This window comes from Schistocerca serialis, chromosome 1, assembly GCF_023864345.2.
Source record: "Schistocerca serialis cubense isolate TAMUIC-IGC-003099 chromosome 1, iqSchSeri2.2, whole genome shotgun sequence".
NCBI lineage: Eukaryota > Metazoa > Arthropoda > Insecta > Orthoptera > Acrididae > Schistocerca > Schistocerca serialis.
The window spans coordinates 138,683,910-138,710,069 of NC_064638.1; the positions used below are offsets into that span (position 1 = coordinate 138,683,910).

General features: G+C 39.0%; 1 protein-coding gene across 3 annotated transcripts in view; it reads right to left on the bottom strand.

Moving 5' to 3' along the window:
* LOC126464312 (exocyst complex component 6B) overlaps window positions 1-26,160 on the bottom strand; it is a 159,254-nt gene that overhangs the window by 67,544 nt on the left and 65,550 nt on the right. For all 3 annotated transcript variants that reach the window (XM_050096227.1, XM_050096225.1, XM_050096226.1), the window contains exons 4-7: window positions 21,986-22,087; window positions 21,801-21,903; window positions 12,827-12,908; window positions 7,606-7,808 (exon numbers count right to left, since the gene is read on the bottom strand). In XM_050096227.1, coding sequence (XP_049952184.1) covers window positions 7,606-7,808; window positions 12,827-12,908; window positions 21,801-21,903; window positions 21,986-22,087 — 490 coding nt within the window. The remainder of the gene's footprint in view (window positions 1-7,605; window positions 7,809-12,826; window positions 12,909-21,800; window positions 21,904-21,985; window positions 22,088-26,160) is intronic.

The following is a 26,160-nucleotide window of genomic DNA, read 5'->3' on the forward strand; positions in this document are numbered from 1 at the left end:
CAAGCCTCCTCCATGAAAAACAACAGAATCACACTATAACACCACAGCCTCTGAATTTTACTGTTGGCACTACACACGCTGGCAGATGATGATTATCGGGCATTTGCCATACCCACACCTTGCTATCGGATTGCCACATTGTGTACAGTGATTCCTCACTCCACACAACATTTTTCCACTGTTCAATTGTCCACTGTTTACACTTCTTACACTAAGCGAGGTGCTGTTTGCCATTTACCGGTGTGATATGTGGCTTATGAGCAGCGGCTCGACCATGAAATCCATGTTTTCTCACCTCCCGCCTAACTGCCATAGTACTTGCAGTGGATCCTGATGCAGTCTGGAATTCCTGTGTGATGGTCTGGATAGATGTCTGTCTGTTACACATCAAGACCGCTTCAACTGTCAGCGGTCTCTGTCAGTCAACAGACGAGGTCGGCCTGTACGCTTCTGTGCTGTACATATCCCTTCACGTTTCCACTTCACTATATCTTTAAACAGTGGACCTAGGGATGTTTACTGGTGTGGAAATCTTGCATACAGATGTATGACACAAGTGGCACCCAATCACATGACCACGTTCGAAGTGCATGAGTTCTGCGGAGTGCCCCATTCTGTTCTCTCATGATGTCTAATGACTATTGAAGTCATTGATATGGAGTACCTGGCAGTAGGTGGCAGCCGAATAGTGGCAGGAGGAAAATATATATATATATATATATATATATATATATATATATATATATATATATATATATATATATATATATATATATATATATATATATATTTGGTGCTTAAATAATTAAAAGGAAAATTTTGAAAGAATACTGTAAAAATATTTGGAAATACTCGTATTCTGAGTGAACTTTAACTGACGCTAATGTAAACAGACCTTCAATATTCAATACATATATTCAGCATTTAACATTCGTAAATTTATGTACATCCTTTTTTTGTTACCATTATTGTGCATAGATATTGGTATGACAATGCTGGTTCCGGATTGCCTCTCCTCTGCTCACGTGAATTATTCTTATTAGCTTCAATCCTCTTGATGCAGGATTCTCGGTGGGGTGCGGAATAATGAACAGGAAATAACTGTGCGAATAAACTTTGCTATCTTGATAACAACTTTTAATGTACAATTTCAATACACATTTTTTTTAACAATATTGACTTGACAGAACTTGCAATACGGCCACCTACTATCGCATACAGAGACGAACAGACTTTTTAACAATATTAACTCTGTGGAGCTCACAATATGTTCCCCCACTATCACGTATAGACACAGACAGACGAATCTAAAGTAATTTAAAAACTGAAGAGCATCTCTTTACCTCTTTTATTTTATGTCAATGTTATAAAAGAAAAGAAAATAATAATAATATGTTACATTATGCAGCACAATGCACCTAATATGAAAAACGAATGTTTTTTGCAGTGTCTGGATACTTTTGATTACATAGTGTAGATACAGCGAAACACATATTTTACACTTTTTTGGGGTCAACAATTAAAAACCGTAAAATTGAGAAAAATGCAGAACTGATGAAAATGTTAAAACCCCCAAAATATCAGCAAAAACAAATGTAATTGACATATATAATTAAAAATCATAATCCTCCCCAATTGTATAAAATCTGTATAAGTCAAGGAAATTTAATGTATAGTACAAAATTCAATAATCTGTGGTAATGAATTTAATCAGTTCTTAAAAATTCACAGATGTGTAACAACAGCAAGTAAAAACTCATAAAAAAAATTGAATTTGGTATCTGGGTACAAGGTAACTGAACTATTTTTTAACATGCTACGACCACAAATTATACATCAAAATACAAATTTTTAAGACATCATGGTGAATTAACGCAAAAACTGTGAAGTATGGTGAAAGGCATCAGAATCTAACGTGTTGGTGTGTGTGTTCTGCTTCTGCAGCCAATGGCAGTTTGGGTCAAGTAAACTTCAAGCCGCATACAAACTAAGATTGAAACATGTTTTTGAAACATTTTCTGGCTACTTGGTATGGACATTGTTTGGAAACATCTTTCGAAACATGGAAGCAACTATCCTTAGCAGTGTCAGTAAAGATCAAATAAACAATGTTTCAAGCCAGCTACCGCATGTCACCGCTGCATAGTGCAAGTACATTTTTATATGTCACATTGTGCTGTCTGTTGTATAGAGGTGTTAGGTGTAGGTGCTTGTTTTATCTTGCTCTATTAAGTTTTTCCAAGGGGAAAATGCAGTGGACAAGGCAGCAGACTGTTGAGTTGCTATCATTGTATCAGACTGACAGATGCTTGTGGAATATATGAAGCAAGCAGTACAAGAATAGCAATAAAACAACATGCTCTGCAGAAAACTGCTGCTACATCTGGTAGAATATTGAGAAAGACTGCATAGAAAACAAAATAAGGTTGTCTATCATAGCTTGGTTCGAAATGTGAAATAAATACTCAAGGCTCTGGAATGAATCTCCTGTTGACAAAAAAACATGTCTGGTTCTAATTGCTTTCCTGAAATTTCTATCTTTTTTTAAGAAATGGTGATACCATATTTGCCAGAAATTCAAAATTGTTAGATGATATATGTGAAATTATGGAAACTAGAGCTGTCTTCCATACTCAGATCCCATACGTAGCAAGTTTTCCCAACAGTTATTCTATGGTATGTTTTTGCTCACCAAAGATGACGACTGTATACAAACCAATAAATCGATTCCTTACAACAGCTAATCTGATTTTATCAAGCATTACCAATTACTATACAAACTTTCCATCAAAATAATATCATAGTTTTAAAACCAATTACAAAATACTTTAATAAAAGCAACCTTATTCTGCAAAATTACGCAACACTGTGAGATGCTTATGGCCTTCAGGCCACAAATCATGATAAATAAATAGAAATAATGAATGGTGATGACATCTGTCATTGTGTTTGCATGAATCTTTGAGTATTAATAATGCAGCTCATGTATTACAGTTTCCTCATCTCTAGACAATACGAGAACAAAGCAACAAATAGCATTGTGAATACACTGAGAAATGTTCACTGCCAGTTTGGACACAGACAAGAAACGAAGTAGGAAACAGATTCAAAATACTATAGGAAAAAAATGTTTCCAGCAGAAACATGTTTCCAGTGGCATTGTGGACGCAGCTTCACACTACTTTTTGCACTTGTACTGTTGCTGGTGGGTTTTTGACTATCAACTTTTGGGAACATTTCTGAATGATCCCTGTGTCACACTTATCATTAAATGTCAATTAATAAAGATCAATGCTGTAAGTCTTCAAGATATTTTATGATAACTAATGCATAGTACAAAATTCAGATGAGGAACCTGTAGTATAATGTATAATGTCATGGTTAGCTGATTTAGAGGTCATAGGTATGCAACTTGCTGCATGCCAATATTTTTTTTAAAACTTAGTGTTGTTATCACATTCATTATGATCGTAATACAATATGTTCTGCAATATTCAATGTTGTTAAACATTTCTGTCTGGTTAGAGAATGAAGGATGAGAGAAATATCTGTCTGTTTATCTGTCATGATTCTCAAGTGTGTGGTTAGACAGAAACCTAAGAGGACAGCTTACTTTCCTGCGAGTGGAACAAACAGCAATAAAATGCATATTGTGTCACAAATATAAAGCTGTTTATTTCCGAATATGTGGCAATTTCTGAGTGTGTGGTTAGGCAAGAAACTAGGAGGACAGCTTAAATCGCTGCAACTGAAATGATAAGCAATAACATTCATATTCTTCCTTGTCACAAATATGTTGCACGTTATGCAACCACAAATATATTCCCCTAAACAGTTCTTGCTAAAACTGAGATTCTCCACTCACTAACATAGCCATAAACATCAACTTGATCTATACCGACTGACAAATCTATAGTCTCATTCCTTGTTGCCTTTTCAGTGCCACCTCATTACGATTACATCAGTTCCTGCAAAAAGTAGTCTGAAATATACTCAACCCATCATCATTGCACGGTGAAGCTAAATGTTGCAAGTTGTGTTGGCAATGCCAATAAAGAATTACGTCAGCATTTCCTTTTTCATGTTGCCCCTCTTTGCAACTGTGTAAAATATTCCCTTAACTTTGCAATCACTCATGGTGCGAACCATATGTCTTTTGTGTCACTTACGACTCATTTAGTCACATCAGATGTCGATAGGAAGAAAATGAGATGAAGTCAAGTGAGATGTTGAGCAAGAACATCGAAATGAGTAAGTCTTACTAGAAAGAAAAGTAAAAACAGGAAATTTTTAGCATTGATCTTATGGATTTTTCACAGGGGCTACAAATTTATAATGTAGAATAACGAAAAACGTAAAATCGGAGAATGTAAAATCGAAGTTCCACTGTATCTACAAGAAGGAAAATTAAAGAGGCCTTTGAAGAAAAGAGAATCAGTTGAATGAAAGTCAAGAGATTGGATGGAAAACCAGTATCAAGCAAAGAAGGGCAGGCTGAAATGTACACGCAATGTACAGAATGGCTATACAATGGAAAATGAACTTTTAGTCACTATTATACAAAAGGAAGACGCTGAAGATAAGAGGGGACATGCGATACTGCAAGATGTTTTTGACAGTTTACTGGAAGGTCTAAGCTGAAACTAGGCATTTGGAGCAGAAGACAATCCCTCAGAACTGCTGAGATCCTTGGGAGAGCCAGCAATGACAAAACTATTCCACATGGTGTACAGGATAAGAAAAATACCCTCAGACTTCACGAAAGGTGTGATAATCCCCTAATTCCAAAGAAAGCAGGTGATGACATGTTAATATTATGAGACTATCAGTTTAATAAGTCTTAATGTCGATTGGAATAAACTCTTTGAAAATCTGAAGGGGTAAAACAGAGAGTGAAAGATTATTTGCAACTTGTACAGAAACCACATGACAATTATAAGAGTTAAAGGGCATGAAAGAGAAGCAGTGACTCAGAAGGGAGTGATGCAGAGCTGTAGCCTATCTCCAGTGTTATTCAATCTGTACATTAAGCAAGCAGAGAAGGGAGTGACACAGAACTGTAGCCTATCTCCAGTGTTATTAAATCTGTACATTAAGCAAGCAGTAAAAGTAATCAGAGAAAGATCTGGAGATGGAAGTGCAGTTCTGAGAGAACCAATAAAAATTTTGAGATTTGGCAATGGCATTGTAATTCTGTCAGAGACAGCAAATGACTTGGAAGAGCAGCTGACTGGAATGGACAAAGTCTTGAAAGGATACAAGATGAACATCAACAAAAGCAAAATAAGGGTAAAGGAATGTAGTTGAATTAAATAAGGCTTTGTGCGGGAATTAGATTAGGAAATAAGATACTAAAAGTAGTAGATGAGTTTTGCTATTTGGGCAGTAAAGTAACCAATGACCACTAAAATAGAGGAGACGTGAAACTTAGACTGGCAATGGCATGAAGAAAAAAAAAAATTATTAACACAGAATATAAAAGTTTAGGAAGTCTTTTCTGAAGATATTTGGAAAGTAGCCTTCATCTGAAACATAGATGATAAACAGTTCAGACAAGAAGAGAATAGACACTTTTGAAATATGGTGCTAAATAAGAATGTTGAAAATTAGATGGGTACATCATGCAACTAATGCGGAAGTACTGAATAGAACTGGTGAGAAAAGTATTATGTGGCACAATCTAACTAAAAGAAGGGATCGGTTAAAGGACACTTTCTGCGACATCAAGGGGTCACCAGTTTAGTACTGGAAGGAGGGGCAAAAATTGTAGAGGGAGACCAAGAGATGAATACACTGAGCAATTTCAAAAGGATGTAGGTTGTAGTAGTTATTCAGAGATGAAGAGTCTTGTGCAGGACAGAATAGTATGGAGCTGCATCAGACTAGCCATCAGACAGATGACGACACTGATGCTGCCGCCACCGCCACCGCCACCATCACCAACAACAATAAGTAATGTCTTTTTGCTACATCATGTATGTAAAAAAAACAAAATGTTCAGCAATAGGTTAAGTACATGTCTGATATTTGTTGTGCTCTGTGGTTGATGTTTAATGTGTCGTATTTAAGAATTCACATCAAGTTTGTACCTTCATACTGTATACCTGTACATATCTCCCAACACCATACTCTTTTACAACAGTATGGTCATGTATTTTTAAACATAGCACCACACAAACACTTTGCATTTCACTTTTGCACCACAGTTCCACATGCCTAAGAAACACACCTGAATGAGGTTTGCCATAATAAAACAATTGATAATTAATGACCAGTTGCTATTATTACTGCATTCCATTTCAATTGATACTGATGATAGCATGACATAAATGGCTTACGAGTCAAGATCAAAGACCATCTCCATTTTTTTTTTTTATATTTATCTCCTGCACTTCATAAAAATCAAATAAATTAGAAACTTTCTCTACCCTCAATATATGGAGAAAACCAAATGATTTATTTGTGTGACTGGCCCTCATTATGTATTATTTTACTTTCGATTTTTACTGTTCCATTAAACTTCCATGATGAATCAAAAGTGTTCTGCATGAGGCAGGTGTGCTCATTCTTCCAGTAATGGGATTATAATAATGCCCTTGTTGATGAATGAATGCCTGTTCCATAAGCTCTGCATCACTGTACAATGTAATGTTCTCTGATGTTCTTACCTATGTATACCAACAGCACATCTGTACTGATATTAATGACAACTATGACACAAAATTAGTCTGCAATGCCACACACAGAAAATTATTATTTGGTTCAGCAGCCAGAGACTGCATTTGTGTGTGTGTGTGTGTGTGTGTGTGTGTGTGTGTGTGTGTGTGTGTGTGAGAGAGAGAGAGAGAGAGAGAGAGAGAGAGAGAGAGAGAGAGAGAGAGAGAGTAGAAACTATCCTTTTCATAGCATTGTTACATTCTATCCTGGATTTTCCATTGTTGAATTGTAACATCTCGCAAACATTTATGCAAATTGGACTGATTTCACATGAAGTTCCTTCAGTAGAAAGCTGAGGTAATTGCAACAAAACTACCACAATGATGTAGACAGTCAACAAAATGGAGATAATTTTGAACATAACTGACGAGAAATGTAATTCAACATTATAATCTATGTAATTCAGTGTTTGAGTGGTTTTCTATTCTGAAAAAAAAAAGAGAACTTATGTTAGTTGGTGCAATGTTAATATGGTAGCTCCAAATCTCTTACCAAGTGATGTGGGTAATGTTCAGCAAACTGGAATTATATTTGGGAGGGCAGCTGTTCAGATCCCCTGTATGTTTTCAGTTGCTTCCTCAACTAATTATGGCAAGTACAAGGACAGCTCCTTTCTAATGGACATTGCTGATTTCCCTCCCTCCTAATCCTCCCCCACTGATTGAATTTGAGCTCTGGTTGTTGAAAGGGCATTAAACTCTCATTTTCTTTCTGCTAAATCGCTTCTCATATTTTAGAAGAAGCACTGCAATCTTGTTACCTTATTACTTTAGACAAAACTGAAAAATAAATGTAATAATATTATGATATTTGTAAGGATTCATCAATACATTCTGAAATACTAACAGTACAGTTTCACTGAAAATCTGAACAACTGTTTTTACTTACCATGTTAGTTGGAGGCTGAAGAACAAGTCGTGCTTGCTTCTTCCGCTGTTTACGATAGTATGTCTCAAAGGTATCACGTGATCCTAAGACTGTGTAGATATGCAGGCAGCGATACACAGGTGAGAAATCTATAAGGTCCTGTGCACTGAGGTCCTCTTCTGCATCATAACTGCTTTCTGCTGGTGGTTCATAATCTACTTCACCTGGGACAGGACAATAAGCAAGTTAGCTAGCCTCTTTCAGGACATTTGCTTCTGAAGGTTTAGTTATAACTCTGGTACAATTTTAATTGCTGAGCTAATGTAAAATTTTATTGCAAAAAAATCTTTTGTTGCTTGATCTTTAAAAAATTCACAAATTGCTGGTTGTTCAGCACATATTAGTATGATAACAGGAAGAATATACAGTATTACTACCATTTGATACAGTAAAATCATTCATTCTTGATGTTGGGTTTGGCTGCCTACATGCACAGATTCACAATTGTTGTAATTGTGTCAGTAGAACGCAGTGACATGAGAAATTTGTATGTAAACTCAAGATAACAGGATTCATATTAACTTCTTTGTCAGCAAAATGTCAAAGAGGCTAAATATGCATCAAGTGTGCAATATACACTGAACATACTTTTTTTGAGAAATGGCTCCCTTTAAAAAATAATTAGCAGAGTTTGAAATACATTTTAAAAAGTCTGCTCTTTACTTTAAAATTATCTAACTAGATTTCATATTATCCATTTCCTAGTCAACAGGAATTGAATATTCAGTACAAAAATTAAACATTACTGCCCTTAACAATATGCTTATTCATGATCTTCTCTCCTACTTATAATATACACTTCCATGAGATCAATTACAGTGTGACATTAAAATCTTACATCATTTGCCATCCTTTCAGAACAACGTTACCTCAATAGCAACACACACAAATATTCCCACAAACAACCTGTTATCTTCTCAATGGTGTTTTAGTTAATAAATTCAATTGCATCAAAGACATAATAACTCTCTGAAGAGAAATAAGTGTATAAGTGAGAAAAATGTATAAGTGAAAAACGTATAAATGAAGTTTTACTGTACTACAATATGTGTAGAGAGTCATCAGCCAAATCATCAGCATCTTTAAGTTGGACACATTCTCCATTATCTACTGCAGTGTACATTTTCTATGTACAACCTTCAGTTTCTCTTGGTCCCTGACTCCCTCTTTAATATGTTTAATTTTTTGTTTTCACTTTCTTCCAGTGTAACCCCCCCCCTTTTCCTACCCCCACCTACTTAAATGTTCAGCATTTTTTTCTTCCTTTGGTTTTTATCTATAATTCGATATTTTGCTGTCATCTCTGACTGCTTGATTAATGACATCTCATTCTTAGCATTCTCAAATCTGAAACTAGGCTGTTAGTCCATTGTCTCTCGTCCTTGTCCTAGCCCATATTTAATGATTCTTGCCTTCACGGCAGTGGGTCTTCATCTTACTTTTTCTTGCCTCATTTCCTGAATCAAAACTTCTCCTGGTAAAGGAGCTATTTCAAAGCTACAAAAATGGAAGGACTAAACCATCTTTTCATTTTGTATGCATTAGATCTGCTCCAGTATTTCTTGTTTTCAGTGACTATTAATTAGATGCCCATTTTCTATACTTCAATACAGTAGAACTTGATCAAATCGGAACATGTACAATTCGGAAGTCTGCCCAACCATACAAGTTCAGTTCGATGCACTCTATACACTTTTCTTTTTTTTTGTAGAAAGCGGAACATGTCTAACACGGAAACAGAGGTTATTCACTGCTATTGTATTAAGGTGTGGTACTGCAGATGTAGACATCAAATCGTACTGTTCTGTTCAACAACGAGCTACATACATGCAGTGCTGGTACATCAAAGGAAATGTTATTTTTGCAAGTGCTCTGTTTGGTGGTGTTTCTCATTTTCCATTATTACTGATGTAAGTGGGCGCAAACTGGAATCTTCCTATGCATCTACTAACACTCCGTGCAGTGAAAGGTGTGGGTGTTGTTCCACTAAATAATGGTTTTACCCGACAAGGTCAAGCACACTGAAGAATGCGTTGCCTGCATTATTTTCTCCAGCTTCAGTTGACTAGTAGCACTTTAAGCGATAACATGATGTCGAACAGGAAGTATGTGTTGCTAACACTTAACGAAAATATTAATGTAATCAGGGTGAGAGAGAAAGACAAATTCTCTATGCGTGAAATAATGTGTCTCAAATGTGGTAAAATAGATATTTATGGCACTTTAAGAAACAAGGATAAAATACGGGATGAACGCATGAAAGGGAACAGGCAAATTAAAAGAAATGCGAAGAAGATGGGAAATGAAGAAGTTAATTAGATAGTGTGGGAATGGTTCATAAGCACACGGGCAAAAAACTTACCTTTGGCTGGACCCATGTTGCAGAGTGAGGCTCTGAAAGTTTCTAAAAAGCTTGGAAATGTGAAGTTCAATGCATCCACACAATGGCTGGACAGTTTCAAAGCTAGGCACGACATTGTGTGGAACCAAGTGTGTGGAGAAGCTAAGGATGTGCAGGAAAGTGTAGCAACAGAATGGAAGACAATACTGTACAACCTAATTACAAATTATGACCCGAAAGACATGTTCAGTGCCAATGAAACCAGACTGTTTTATTGTGCACTGCCTTCAAAATCTCTAGCAAATTAAAGGTGAAAAGTGCAGCGGTTGAAAAAGGCTCATGGAAAGACTTGCTGTACTGCCATGTGGACACATGTTACGTGAAATGGAGAAGACACTGGTGATCTGAAAGGTGCAAAACCATGTTGTTTCAAAGCATTGGCATCAGTATGCTTCCAGTCAGAGGATGAAGCAATAAAAAGGTATGGATGGTGAGTAATGTCATGGAAGAATTGCTGGGCCCTTTCAATGCTTTAATGAAAAAAGGAAATCACCAAGTTCTTTTCCTAGACAATGCAATCCACCACCCAAATGTCAAGTTATTAAATGTGACATTGACTTGGTTCCCGCCAGGTTCAACCAGCCTAACACAGCAAATGCACCTGGGGTCCAAATCCCATTAGAGGTGATTATTGATGCATTCTCTTATTCTTAGGGTTGAAGAAGCAGAAAGCATTTGCTCTTGCTAAGGCCAGACTCCCAGATTCAGCGGCAGATACTGTGTGTGTGTGTGTGTGTGTGTGTGTGTGTGTGTGTGTTATTTCCAAAGAAGACCTTGTCGGCCAAAAGCTCACTGTCTCCACTATATGGTGAGTAGCAACTATTCTTTTCATAATATTATTTCATGTAGTGTAGGAGACTACATTTGAAGTGCTGACTTTCTGTCACCTCACTCCAATTTTACTTCAGCAACAGACTGAATAGGAATTCACAATATAGAAGATCATTGGGAATAAAGGAAGAAGAAAAAGAAACAGAAGAAGAAGAAGAGCAAAATGATGTCCTTAGAAAAATTAATATGCCTGAAGAAGTTATTGCATGCATGAACAATGTTAGCAATTTGCAGCACACAACCTGTTGGAACTATTGCACAGTGCCAAAAACTGCTTTAAAAAAAAAAACAAGAAATTTAAACAGGTTTCCCTCCTTGGTATGTGGCAAAAAAGTGAAACTTAAAGTAAATAAACAAAGGAATAACATGTACATACATATAACAATAAACAAATTTAAAGTCAGAGTACAAATACAGAAATGCCGTATTATTTATCAGTTAGTGTAATAGATTAGTGCTCTATTGTTCAATATACAATAAATGAACACCTACTGTGCTGGAGTGAGGATAAATAAATATGTATATAATTGCAAATTTATACTTATTTGCTTGACACCTGGCAAATTTTATATAGCCTAAGGAGTTTTGTGTAATCCAGAAACTTGTCTAATTTGGAAAATTATTTTAGTACCATGCGATTCCATTTTGAGAAAGTTTTACTTTCATTTTCAAGAAAGTGTTATTCTTTTCAGAATGCACAAAAAGCTAATGGTTTTATTATTTTTACTCTCTGTTTATCCCAGTAATTTCAGTTAAAAGTGTATAATATTTATAGATAGGGAGTAATTAATTTAAAGAACTGACGAATTGTTCAGAAATGTCTAAGAACTCCCCAGTGAAAACGAAAGCTCATTCCACATTTCATGGCAAAAGTTAATTTTAAAGATGTTAAAGGAACACAGTAATTATTTACCAGTAATATACACTGAATAGAATATAGTAAAGTAAGACAATGTGTTGATGAAGTAAAAATAAATGTCATGTGACTAGGGCCTCCCGTTGAATAGACTGTTCGCTAGGTGCAAGTCTTTTCAATCTGACGCCACTCTGGCGACTTGCGTGTCGATGGGCATGAAATGATGATGATTAGGATAGCACAACACCCAATCCCTGAGTGGAGAAAATCTCCGGCTGAGCCAGGAATCGAACCCGGGCCCTTAGGATTAACATTCTGTCGAACTGACCACTCAGCTATGGGGGGCAGTCAATGTGTTGATTATATTTAGGTAATTAAAAACAGAGCATAGGCTCACTTGTAAAACACAGAGGAAAAAAAGTTTCTCTGGACTGTTTAAGATGCCAACTTGGCGTTTGCCTAAAGTTATTTAGGAAAATCGCAGATCTCCTAAACACGGGCACGTGAAAAGAGATTTAAACCCTACTTTTCCCGAATGAAAGTGTGGAGTCTACGTGAATCACTTCATTCTGTTACAAAATTGTGTATAAATCATACAACAGAAACACTGTCTTTTCACAGAAGTATTTATATGGTCCAATTGCACAGTAAGCACCAGCAGCTAGCTTTCAGCTTTAAAACAGAAAAATAATTAATAATACTGTCATGTAGAATCAGAAATCAAGTGCCATTTATGACTGCAATAAGAAATAACACTTCACACTGAAAGCATGTTTAAAATCACACATGGAACTGAACTGCTTGCCTCAGCACAAAATGCTTGTGATTGTACATACTCAGAATGTTCTAGCAAATTCCAATCTTCCATAAACAAATACATCTGAGAACCATCTAGAAATTATAAATCTTAACTGATGAAGAATTGCAGGAGCCAGGAATCAAACTGGTAACCCACACATTGGCAGCTTTAACTGCTACACCATGACAGATGACATACAGCACATATATTTTAGAGAAACAGAAAACATTTGTTTTGTAATCAGCTATTTCTCAATTAAACTTATATTGTTTCCTTCATGCATTACAAACCATACCTGTGAAGGGATTCGGAGGTGCTGGTGCTTTGCGTTTCTTCCTTCCCACAATGCCTGGATCACTGCCCATTTGTTCAGCTGTCTGGTTTGAAATGTAAGAAAAACAAACATTATTTTGTGGTTTTCTCACAAAGCTAAGGACAATTTTCCTCAAATAAAATCAAAATTTTCAATTACAATTTTATATAATGTATAAGGAAACTTTGATTTAAACATGGTAAAGGAAAGTCCTTTGTGGTATGTAAATAATGCAAGAGTAAAGATAAAACTCATTTTTCACCATGCTAAGATTTCCAAACCAGACAGTAGGTCCTATTATGAATGACTTACTCACCAAAAGCTTTATTTGTGACAGTCTTTTTGTTGTGCCTATCTGTGACTCAGCATCTCCACTATATGGTGAGTAGCACCTTTCCTTTTCATAATACTGTTACACCTGTAAGTAACCAGCATATTGCCATATTCACATATTTTTAATAAACATGCGAAACTGTTGCTCAAATAGATATTTAAGGAATAAAGATAGCAACATACCTATCATTTGGTTCCCTTTCCTTGCCCCTTTTTCCTTGTGCAGTTTCGCTTGTTTAAGTTCTCATTGCTAATTGTGATACGCACTGTATACAAATGTTGCAGTTGTGCTCTACTTTCAGCTTGGTGTCCCAATTAGGGCCGTTAATAAAATATCGACCCTTTTTCCAAAAAATATATTCGTATATTAGCTATACCTTTTTACCCAATAAATCAATATCAAAATGGCAATATTGAGTGCAAATTATTATTATTATTTACAATTGTATTGACCAACTAGGATCACGTTAACAACTTCAGTTCCTCTTCTGCCTTTGTTGTTGTTTCCTATTTTTCCAGTATTCCCTCATTTTTGCCCCAAGAAGTCTCTTCCTTTCTTCTATCCATGTTGTTCCCGATTTTTTATTTATTCTGCTTTGAAAGCCTTCCAAATTTAGTTTTTTGTTTTTAAAATGGTTTTTTTCTGCTATTTCTGATTCTTTGATGTTGTTTCTTTCAAGATCTTTTCTTACTTCTGTAATCCATGCTATTGTCGATTTCTTCTTCCAGAAATGTAGGAGTATTTGTTTTGTTAGTCTATTTCCATTTTTTTCACAGTTTTTGGTATATATTTGAAGTTGTTCGTCTGAAATCGTAGTAGAACGTAATTTTACTTTCACTGTGTGAAAGAGTCTTACTACTTTTTGCAATTTCATCATGTCCGATCTTTCTTTTCGACTTTGTGAAGCAAGTACATATGTTACAAACGATGAAGTTTGATTGCACTGTGGAAAGGGGGAGTGGTGGTGTGAATGTAATAAGATTTCTGAAGTGAAGAAATAGCACACCAGTGCGTTAAAAAACAATATTGAACACAACCAGTGTGCTACTTCTTCACATCAGCATTCTTCAAAAACAGTTGCTGAAAATGATGAACAAAAATCTAAACGACAATTTTGTCTTCATGGTAGGCAGATACATGTGATGGGAAATGCTGATGTAATCTGCACTTGGCACAACAACAGAAACTGTGACGTTTATCTTCACCACACAACTCTGACACTACAACTTCTGGGTCGCTGGTGTTGGCATAAATGAAAAAACAGGGAAGTTGATATGAAGTGTTCCAGACAAATCTGATGCACGATTAAACTGAACGCTGTACCCATTGGACACCTTTTATTGTGCCACTTACATGCTGTTATGCTGTTACCACTGTTAGCAAAGTGGTTATCCCCCAAGTGTGAATGGGCATCGTTTCCCTTTAATTTCTTGCCTGAAGGGGGATACGTGGGCTGCTAGCTTGTTGACACACAGAATATACAATAATATATCAATACTTAAAGATACAGCTCTAAAACCGGCAGTATATTTACAATGTGCAGCTGATATTTTTACATGTATGTATGTCGATATTTTTCCCATCGACATATCAATACTTTCTTTTGATATATCGAGATCCAAAAATGATATTTTTTTAAAATATTGATATACTGGATTCCCAACATTTTTAAAAATATCAACAGTCCTAGTCCCAAACAGTGGCTACCAATAGTGATATAGCCTGTAAAGAAATCTTACAGTTGTAGCGTCTCTGGGGCCACTCTCAGCTTGGTACTCCAAGTGATGCCTTGTGTCACTTGTGCCTTAAAATGGTCCTAGGCAGAGCTGAAACCAGTTTGCACAGTGAAAGTTTAATTGTGTTTTCTGAAAAGTATAGTTGCTATTCACCACATAGCAGATATGCTGAATTGCATATAGACACAACAAAAAGACTGTCAGAAGCTGAGCTTTCCGCCAACACAACCTTTGTCGGGAGCACGCATGCGCACCCCCCCCCCCCCCCCCCCCCCCCCGCACCCCCACACACACACACACACACAAATGCAACTCACAACACAGACAAGACCACAGTCTTTGGCTGCTGAATCCAGCAGCTGTCCCTTTCATAATATTGTTACATTACATCTCGGGAAGGGAGTAAGACAGGGTTGTAGCCTCTCCCCGATGTTGTTCAATCTGTATATTGAGCAAGCAGTAAAGGAAACAAAAGAAAAATTCGGAGTAGGTATTAAAATCCATGGAAAAGAAATAAAAACTTTGAGGTTCACTGATGACATTGTAATTCTGTCAGAGACAGCAAAGGACTTGGAAGAGCAGTTGAATGGAATGGACAGTGTCTTGAAAGGAGGATATAAGATGAACATCAACAAAAGCAAAACGAGGATAATGGAATGTAGTCGAATTAAGTCAGGTGATGTTGAGGGAATTAGATTAGGAAATGAGACACTTAAAGTAGTAAAGGAGTTTTGCTATTTGGGGAGGAAAATAACTGATGGTTGTCGAAGTAGAGAGGATATAAAATGTAGACTGGCAATGGCAAGGAAAGCGTTTCTGAAGAAGAGAAATTTGTTAACATCGAGTATAGATTTAAGTGTCAGAAAGTCGTCTCTGAAAGTATTTGTATGGAGTGTAGCCATGTATGGAAGTGAAACATGGACGATAAATAGTTTGGACAAGAAGAGAATAGAAGCATTCGAAATGTGGTGCTACAGAAGAATGCTGAAGATTAGATGGGTAGATCACATAACTAATGAGGAAGTATTGAATAGGATTGGGGAGAAGAGAAGTTTGTGGCACAACTTGACCAGAAGACGGGATCGGTTGGTAGGACATGTTCTGAGGCAACAAGGGATCACCAATTTAGTATTGGAGGGCAGCGTGGAGGGTAAAAATCGTAGAGGGAGACCAAGAGATGAATACACTAAGCAGATTCAGAAGGATGTAGATTGCAGTAGGTACTGGGAGATGAAGAAGCTTGCACAGGATAGAGTAGCATGGAGAGCTGCATCAAACCAGTCTCAGGACTGAAGACCACAACAACAACAACAACAAAACAACAACAACAAAACAACAACAACAACAACAACAACCCGGTTTTTCCATTGCTTAATTATGTTTTCTCTAATGCGAGAAAGTTAATTTTGCAGCATAGAGAGATTGGACTGAGTAGCGCAAATGAGAAACTTTAAGTTGAAAAATGTGAAATGTAAAAAGTGAATCAGAAAATAATTATGAATATTCAGGTAATTGTTTCACCTGGTTCACATCACTGCACATCATTCCATTCAGCAAGATACGGTAGACTTATACTGCTTTCAGTAAGTGTTTCTGAGTGATTTATTCCTCACATTCAGTCAAAGTCTCCTTACACCAACATTTTTTGTTTTTACTCCTTCGCACTTGTTCCAAAACCTCAGTCTTCACTGTTGTATTAAACATCAGTTAGATAGGGAAACATCCTTGTTTGGTGCATGTAATACCTCTACACTTTCTCTTTACAGGTTTTTTCCCTAATGGAGCTGGTTAAATTCTTACCTTTTCCTGGATTGATAAACGGCTCAACAGGTAGTTACTGAAACACTCACAACTCAACATATGGTCACAAATATGGTGCAAATTTGGCATTTTCACATTTGCATTCACAAACCTCTGGATGGTGAGAACAGCAATACTAACATATCAAATGCCAGGAAAGAATTCTTAGACCAAGCGGGGCACCAATCCCTGAACACCTGAACCAGAAGTTTGACATTCAACCATAAAACTATTAATGACAGTACTGAAAAACTTTATAAAAATATCAATTTTAGATTTAGTGACCTAGAGAAACAGTAATGTACACACATTAAGGAACAGGAAGGAATCATGAGGATGAAAGAATAAGTTAGTCACCATTTTCATTACTGATGTAGACTTTAATAATGAAACATATTTTGGCAGAATAATGGTGAAAACTAAAGTGCCGAATGAATGACACATAAATGTTGCAAATATGGAATGTCTAACAACTGGAATGGACAGTGAGTGAGCCAAGATGAAAACACTTAGTGACTGAACTGTAGAACTGAGGGAACATTGAAATGAAATGATTGTACAGCATCACTGGTCAGGAGACCCATGAGGGTTGTTCAGCCACCTAGAGCAAGTCTTTTTATTTGATGCCACTTCAGCAACTTGCACGATGATTTTCACAATAATGATGGTGATGATTATGATGATGACAACAATACAAAATCCAGTCCCCGGTCGGATAAAATCTCCGATCTGACTACAAATGAAACCCAGAACCACAACACATGGCAGTCCGTCATGCTGACCACTCAGCTATGGAGGAACATTAATTCCAATACCAAAAAAATTACAAGTGAGGACTGTACACAATTATTTAAGTAGAAGCAGGCAGTATAATGAACTCTTAAGAATCTCAATCTGTCAAAATCGTTACATATGACTACTGAATCAGAATTTTAATCACATATCTATTTTCTCTTATGATATCAAAAATAAATAAAAATAAAATGAGCTGAATACAAAAAAGTAATAATAATGTACAGAAAGTTCAGTTTGAGAATTATGAATTATTTAGGAATAAAGGAGACGACTCACCGAAAGGTAGAAGTGCTGTGTCGTCAATAGGTACACAAATGAAAGGAACAGAGCTTTGCTAGCTTTCAGAAAGGAATCCCTTTTGCACCCATCCACTCACCCCCCCCCCCCCCCCCCCCCACATACACACCTGCATATGACTGGCTCCCTACATTGTGCTCGGTTGACTGCCAGCTCTTCCCTGGTCCATGGTGAGTGTACTGGGGTGAGGTGGGGGTGCAGGTTGGGTTTGGGTGAGAGATGAAGAGAGGTGGGGGGGGGGGGGGGGGCAGAGAGGGGATTCAGAGGAAGCATCTGGTAGCTTGTGAGACAGTGGGGAGCTATTTTTGGGCTAGCAAGGGGTGCAGGTGGCAGGCAGCTGAGCACATAATTTCATAGACCAGGGCAGGAGATGGCAGCACATAATTAGCTGCCAAAAATTTGGAGAGGGTGCTAGGATGGTATACGCATGAGCACACCCACGTGCACATGCGTACGCGAACGCGCGCACCCCACACACTATTGGGTGGGGAGTCGGGGTACAGTGAGTTACCTTAGGTTTAGACCAGGGAGGTTATGGGAGCGAAGGATGTGCTGTAAGGATAGCTCCCATCTGTGCAGCTCAGAAAAATTGGTGGTGTTGAAGAGGATCCAGATGGCACAGGTGGTGAAGCAGCCACTGCAATCTTGCATGTTGTGCCACTGGGTAGTCCACCTTGTTTTTGGCAACAGATTGGCAGTGGCCATTCATTCTGGTTGACAGCTAGTTGGTTGTCATACCAATGTAAAATGCTGTGCAGTGGTTGAAGCAGAGCTGGTATATAGCATGACTCCTTTCACATGTGGCCCCTCCTCTGATGGGGTACGATAAGCTTGCAGCGGGACTGAGTAGGTAGTGCTGAGTGGGTGGATTGGGCAGGTCCGGCATCGGAGTCTTCCACAAGGTTCTGATTCCTTTGGCAGGGTATTGGGGGTGGGAGTGGCATTGGGATGGACTAGGATGTTGTGGAGGTTGTATGGGTGGCAGATCTCCACTTTGGGAGGAGATGGGAATATCTTGTGTAGGATGTCCCTCATTTCAGGGCATGACGATAGATATTCAAAGCCCCGATGAAGGACGTGGTTCAGTTGTTCAAGTCCCATGTGGCATTGAGTGACAAGGGAGTGCCTCTTTGTGGTTGGTTCTTGGGGTCGAGGTGAGCATCAGGTATGTGTGTGGGGACGTGGTAGGGAGATCTGTTTGTGTATTAGGTCTGGAGGGTTCTGCCTGTCTGCGAAGGCCTTTGTGATGCCTTCAGCGTACTTACAGAAGGAGTTCTCGTCACTGCAGATGCGTCTGCCACAGGTGGCCAGGTTGTATAGGAGGGATTCTTTGGTGTGGAAGGGATGGCAACTGTCAAAGTGCAGGTACTGTTGGTGATACGTGGGTTTTATGGGGACCGAGGTGTGGATGGAGCCATCTTAGAGGATGAGATTGATATCTAGGAAGTTGGCACGATGGATGGAAGAGGACCAGGTGAATTGGATGGGAGAGAAGGTCTTGAGATTGTGGAGGAATGTGGATAAGGTGACCTGGCCTTGGGCCCAGATTATAAAGATGTCATTGATAAACCTGAACCAGACCAGGGGTTTGGGGTTTTGGGAAGCTAGGTATGTTTCCTCTAGGTGGTCCATGAAGAGGTTGGCATAGCAGGGTGCTGTCGGGTGCCCATGGCTGTGCCACAAATTTGTTTGTATACCTCCCCTTCAAAGGTGATGTAGTTAAGGGTTAGGATGTACACTCCTGGAAATTGAAATAAAAACACCGTGAATTCATTGTCCCAGGAAGGGGAAACTTTATTGACACATTCCTGGGGTCAGATACATCACATGATCACACTGACAGACCCACAGGCACATAGACACAGGCAACAGAGCATGCACAATGTCGGCACTAGTACAGTGTATATCCACCTTTCGCAGCAATGCAGGCTGCTATTCTCCCATGGAGACGATCGTAGAGATGCTGGATGTAGTCCTGTGGAACGGCTTGCCATGCCATTTCCACCTGGCGCCTCAGTTGGACCAGCGTTCGTGCTGGACGTGCAGACCGCGTGAGACGACGCTTCATCCAGTCCCAAACATGCTCAATGGGGGACAGATCCGGAGATCTTGCTGGCCAGGGTAGTTGACTTACACCTTCTAGAGCACGTTGGGTGGCACGGGATACATGCGGACGTGCATTGTCCTGTTGGAACAGCAAGTTCCCTTGCCAGTCTAGGAATGGTAGAACGATGGGTTCGATGACGGTTTGGATGTACCGTGCACTATTCAGTGTCCCCTCGACGATCACCAGTGGTGTACGGCCAGTGTAGGAGATCGCTCCCCACACTATGATGCCGGGTGTTGGCCCTGTGTGCCTCGGTCGTATGCAGTCCTGATTGTGGCGCTCACCTGCACGGCGCCAAACACGCATACGACCATCATTGGCACCAAGGCAGAAGCGACTCTCATCGCTGAAGACGACACGTCTCTATTCGTCCCTCCATTCACGCCTGTCGCGACACCACTGGAGGCGGGCTGCACGATGTTGGGGCGTGAGCGGAAGACGGCCTAACGGTGTGCGGGACCGTAGCCCAGCTTCATGGAGACGGTTGCGAATGGTCCTCGCCGATACCCCAGGAGCAACAGTGTCCCTAATTTGCTGGGAAGTGGCAGTGCGGTCCCCTACGGCACTGCGTAGGATCCTACGGTCTTGGCGTGCATCCGTGCGTCGCTGCAGTCCGGACCCAGGTCGACGGGCATGTGCACCTTCCGCCGACCACTGGCGACAACATCGATGTACTGTGGAGTACGTCCACCCGGCCTCCCGCATGCCCACTATACGCCCTCGCTCAAAGTCCGTCAACTGCACATACGGTTCACGTCCACGCTGTCGCGGCATGCTACCAGTGTTAAAGACTGCGATGGAGCTCCGTATACCACGGCAAACTGGCTGACACTGACGGCGGCGGTGCACAAATGCTGCGCAGCTAGCGCCATTCGACGGCCAACACCGCGGTTCCTGGTGTGTCCGCTGTGCCGTGTGTGTGATCATTGCTTGTACAGCCCTCTCGCAGTGTCCGGAGCAAGTATGGTGGGTCTGACACACCGGTGTCAATGTGTTCTTTTTTCCATTTCCAGGAGTGTAGTTGGTTAGGTGTACGAGGAATGAAGTGGTGGGTTTGGAGTCTGTAAGGCATTAGGAGAGATAGTGTTTAATCGCAGCAAGGCCATGGACATGAGGGATGTCTGTGTATAAGGAGGTTGTGTCTACAGTGATGAGTAGCGACCCAGGAGGTAAGGGTGAGGGGATGTAGGAATTGGTTGGTATCTTTAATGTGGGAGACTAGGTTTTGGACAACTGGTTGCAGATGATGGTCAACAAGGGCCGAGATCTTTTCAGTGGGGACACTGTAACCAGCCACAATGGGGCCCCCAGGATTGTTGTGTGTGGATTTTGGGGAGCATGTAGAAGGAGGGTGTGCAGACTGTTGTTGGAGTGAGTAGATAGATGGATTCAGGGGAGAGGTTCTGGGAAGGGCCTAACAATTTCAGAAGGAGGGTGTGCAGACTGTTGTTGGAGTGAGTAGATAGATGGATTCAGGGGAGAGGTTCTAGGAAGGGCCTAACAATTTCAGCAGGGATTGGATTTTATGCTGGACTTCTGGGATGGGGTCACTTTAGCAGGGCTTGTAGGTGTCTGTGTTAGACAACTGGTGGTGGTCCTCTGCCAGGCAGTCACTCTGGTTCATTACAACAGTGGCGGAAACTTTGTCTGCTACTAATAAGAAATAGTGGTATCACAGAAAACAATCAAAATGTTGTGAAGCATCATTCAACAATTTCTGCACATACTGTGTAAAGGTAATTGCACAACATAAAGAGGAAAGCTCTAGTCTCTAGATACTCATGTTTCTATAATTCTGTGGCCAGCAACTGGTATTAAACAGAATAATTTATTCTATTATCCCATACTGAAGACAAATGCAAACAAACATATACCTCAACTACTTACATGCTTCATTGCCACTTCTCCTATCTTTGGAGAAAACTTTCTGATGTTCTCCAGAAAGTCTTTCAGGTCTGACATGGAAGCTTCCTTGATATTCTCCCTCAACCTGAGAAAAGCTTCTAGTATGAATTTCAATTGTACATTTCGACAACCTAGCACAGCACATATACAGCATTGATTATACTCACACAGGTATATTTTCACGCATCTGGTGAGAGAAACGATAGTTAGCCACTTGGGGAAGATAAAGATGCTCTAATTGCTCCAGTGTTTTTAATGCAGGGTAATATCTGAAACAAGTATAATATTGGTGATGAACAAAATTTAGTCAAAGAGAATTTGGAAAAGAAAATTACACTATTGATATACAGATGGCATAAAAGTATTTTAATAATGTTTGAGATATGAAGAACTAGGTGAAAAAGGTAAAGCTGTCATCAAGCTGCAGGTTGGTTTGAACACATGTGCTTTACTACGTATGGTGCCAAGGAAGGTGATATGCCACTGCCTTCCTCTGACCTTTAAATTGTCTTATCCAGCCATTTGTAGGAAGGGACCAACAGTTTAACATGGAATCTGAACCAGAGTGAACTTTATATTCTCCTCAAAACCCTGAACATCATTTCACACAGCTTTAAATTTGTAACGCTGTAATTATTCTTTTTTTTTTTTTTTTGGGGGGGGGGGGGGGGGGGGGCATACTTAACTTTGTCACAGTGACACAAGTCTGCCATTATGTTTAAGAATACAAGTGATGTGTTTCACTATGTCTTTAATACAAAGAACATTTCTGCTGCTGCTTCTGTTTCACGCAGTTTGGCACCTGGAAAGCAGTGGAACTGAGCTCGGTGGAGATCAATGATAACTGCATGAGTGAAATTATGAGTGTGAAGTGTGGAATGAAGTTGTGTCAGCGCTCGCGCTTGCTCTCTCTCTCTCTCTCTCTCTCTCTCTCTCTCTCTCTCTCTCTCTCTCCCCCCCCCCCCCCCCCCCCGTGTGTGTGGGGGGGAGGTGGGGGGGAGGGGGAGGGGAGGGGGAGGGAGAGAGGGAGTGACAGAGAGAGAGAGAGAGAGAGAGAGAAGAGAGAGAGAGAGAGAGAGAGAGAGACTTTCAGAATGATGAGTCATGAATTCTAATGTATTATTTTCATCATATTAATACACAATTACAACAAAAATATATTTCCATGTTATTTATCTACATCTTGTACACTTAGATAGAAGTGATTTGTCCGTATCATGTACAGCATGTTCAAAGGATGAATAAAAGATACTATAATGTATTAAAGGAACACTTATTGCAATGGAAAGGTTGTGATAAATGCTGGATTTACATTGCTCCTATACAGGTTCTCAGATATCAACTGTGTTTTAATTCATGTCATAAATGTGAAAAAACAATGAAAAATCATGATGAAAGTAATGTTTTTTCTGATAGTAACTGTGTTCTTACATAGTGCAAGAATGCACTGAGATCTGATTCATTATAGATAACCTGACTTTTCACACAAATCAATTTCAAACTAAGTTAATGTGATCTGCAAACTTGTCCTCAGAACCTTCAAGAAAATCACATTCTCGATGTTCTCTCACTAAAACTAGTGCTCTCTACATTTATGGACACTAACCTTCTTTAGCTTGAACACAATGAATTATATGTTTCACTTAAATGAAAAGATCATCTGAAGTGTCATACTAGCAATTAAAAATTATCTTGCTGCTCATTTCAATCGGCATGCCCAGCTTCAAGAAAGGAAAACTGGAACTAACGTTGGTGTTATTAGAGCCAGAGTACGACCTCACATAGCACAAGGAAGAAGGAAGCAATCACCTATGACTTTGTTGCATTCCTTGATGTGACTTAGGAAAAACAAAATAAACTTAAACTGGGATGACCAGTGAAAATGAGCCAGATACGTCAACCAATGCTCTACTTCATTCAAGAATCCACACATCATATTCTAGGAAAAACATTTCCGATTCTCATATAAACTATTTATTACAACCAGAGTTACAAATTCTAATGATGAACAAAACAAGAGAACAGTCTAATGTATTTTATGTCTTCTCCATGAACACGAAAATCTGCTTTGCAGTATTTGGCTTCTCTGGTGCATCACGTCTCACTGGTAGGTAACTCTTTAAATGTTCATCAAAATTCCACATTATGTCATCGAGACATTCATTGGACTAGCATTATTAGCCACTGATGAGGGATGCATAAAATTGGTGCATGCTTTTGTAGACCTGGGATCCTTGATGTTATCACCTTCTCAGCAAACATCATCTGTATTGTTAGTTTTTACTTTTGAACACTGTCGAGACAAAGTCTTGAACTTCAGCTTTAGTTTTGGTCAATTAACTTTTGCATTCATTTTTTCCATTTTGTTTAGTGTTGGCATTTATACATTGTAACCAACCTGCTTTACAACAAGTCAAAGTGAATTACAACTCGGAATTCCATGTTCAAAAACACAGTTTGCCTAATAGTTTTTGTTTCATCAGATACTACTACTTTATTTACAATCTACAAAATTTCTTCTTGCATCATTCTACTACTCCTAAACATTTTTAAAACGAGAATCCTCATTCTAGATCCAAAATCTACACAATCAGACATTGTTATGTCATGGCAGACAAGAGAGTTTTCAGATAAAGTTCGTCATAAACATCATAGTTTAATGGCAAAAAAGAACACAGCAGATGTGTTGTGCAGGTAGTATCAGAACACATTCCAGAGATTACATGTATGGATAGGCATGGATGAGCAGTGAGAGGGGGAAGAAAATGGGTAGCGAGAGGGTAGAGGATGAGATGGGCGTAAAAAGGGGAGAGGAGGACATGGACAGATAGTGGTAGTAGGAAATGGAAACAGAGAGAGGGCAGGAGGAGATGGATAGATAGAGAGGGTGAAGAAGGAAAGGTGGAAGGACAAGATGGACAGGGGGGATGTACACATGGGGTGGGGAGGAGGAGATGGACAGAAAGAGGGGGAGGAGGAGATGCACAGAGAGAGGGGCCGGAGGAGATGGAAAGAGGGAGGGGGCAGGAACAGATGAACACAGAGAGCAGAGGATGATTTGTGAGCAATGTATGTGCAGACAAAGCCATGGGTAGAAGGCTACTAGTAGATAAAACCAGATTCTTGTAGAAAAGCTCTATGTATAAGTTGCATAACTACGAATATTAATACTTGGTTTGCTTTATTATAGAAGCTTTGCCCTGGAAAATCAGGATGACATCTATCAAGCTGAAACACTATTCTGAGAATTCAAAGATATTCCCATCACAAACAACTCTAATGTTGTCTTCTTGTCACAGCATCATTTATAAATAAATTCTGTATTTTTAAAATGTTTCACTTTTGCTGTGCAGCATTTGGTACGTGTTATCGTCTGAGCTACAGGGATGGCAGTCGTGTGTGTGTGTGTGTGTGTGTGTGTGTGTGTGTGTGTGTGTGTGTGTGTGTGTGTGTGTGTGTTTTTGTTTTCTCTCTGATGAAAGCTTTTGGCCATCAACATGTCATCTTTAAGGTGAGTATCAGTCTATCTTTTTCCTAATATTGCTGATATACAATATTCAAGATCTATGCAAAAGAATAAGCACAGAAATGTTTGTATTAAGAATTATATTTGACAGTAGGGAATGAGCATAATAAACACAGTATAGTTTATCTATTTTCATCCACTTACATCTTGCGGTACAACATTCTGTGGAAATCTAATAGTAACAGTAATAGTAGCAGTAATAATAATAATGTTACATGCACAGAAACGGGCTATAAGAATTATGTGTTGAATCCATCTTAGGCACCCTTGCAGAAATCTGTTTACAGATCAGATCATTACAACAACTGCTCAATATATTTTCTCTGATCTGCTTTGTTACTATAAATAGTAACTTACTCAAAATCAGTAGTTCATATCATAATTACAACACCTGGAAGAAACTTGGTAGTCACTAGGATCTAAAAAGAAGAGTATAGAGAAGAAGGGGGGTTTAAAGTGTTTCTTTGTCGAGAGTTGAATTGCTGGTTAAACTGCATATATGTTCTGTCACCTTGATGTGTATATATCAATTTTACCTCTTAATTTCTGGTCACCATTATTAAAGTTAATTACTTTTGTAATCCTGCCATGGAATACCAAGATGCAATGCTGCTGGACTACTTCTGCTCTTTACGATGCACAGAAGCTGAAAGAAAGCTTTAATTTGCCCAAGCTACTAAATGACGTAAACAGCTTAGCATTAACTCTTCAGTTTTGGCATACAGCTTCAATTACAATGATGGGAACCCTTAGCTCATGACAAACGATGAAAATATACATTTGTTTTGAAAATGGCTAATCCAGGATGGAATGTAA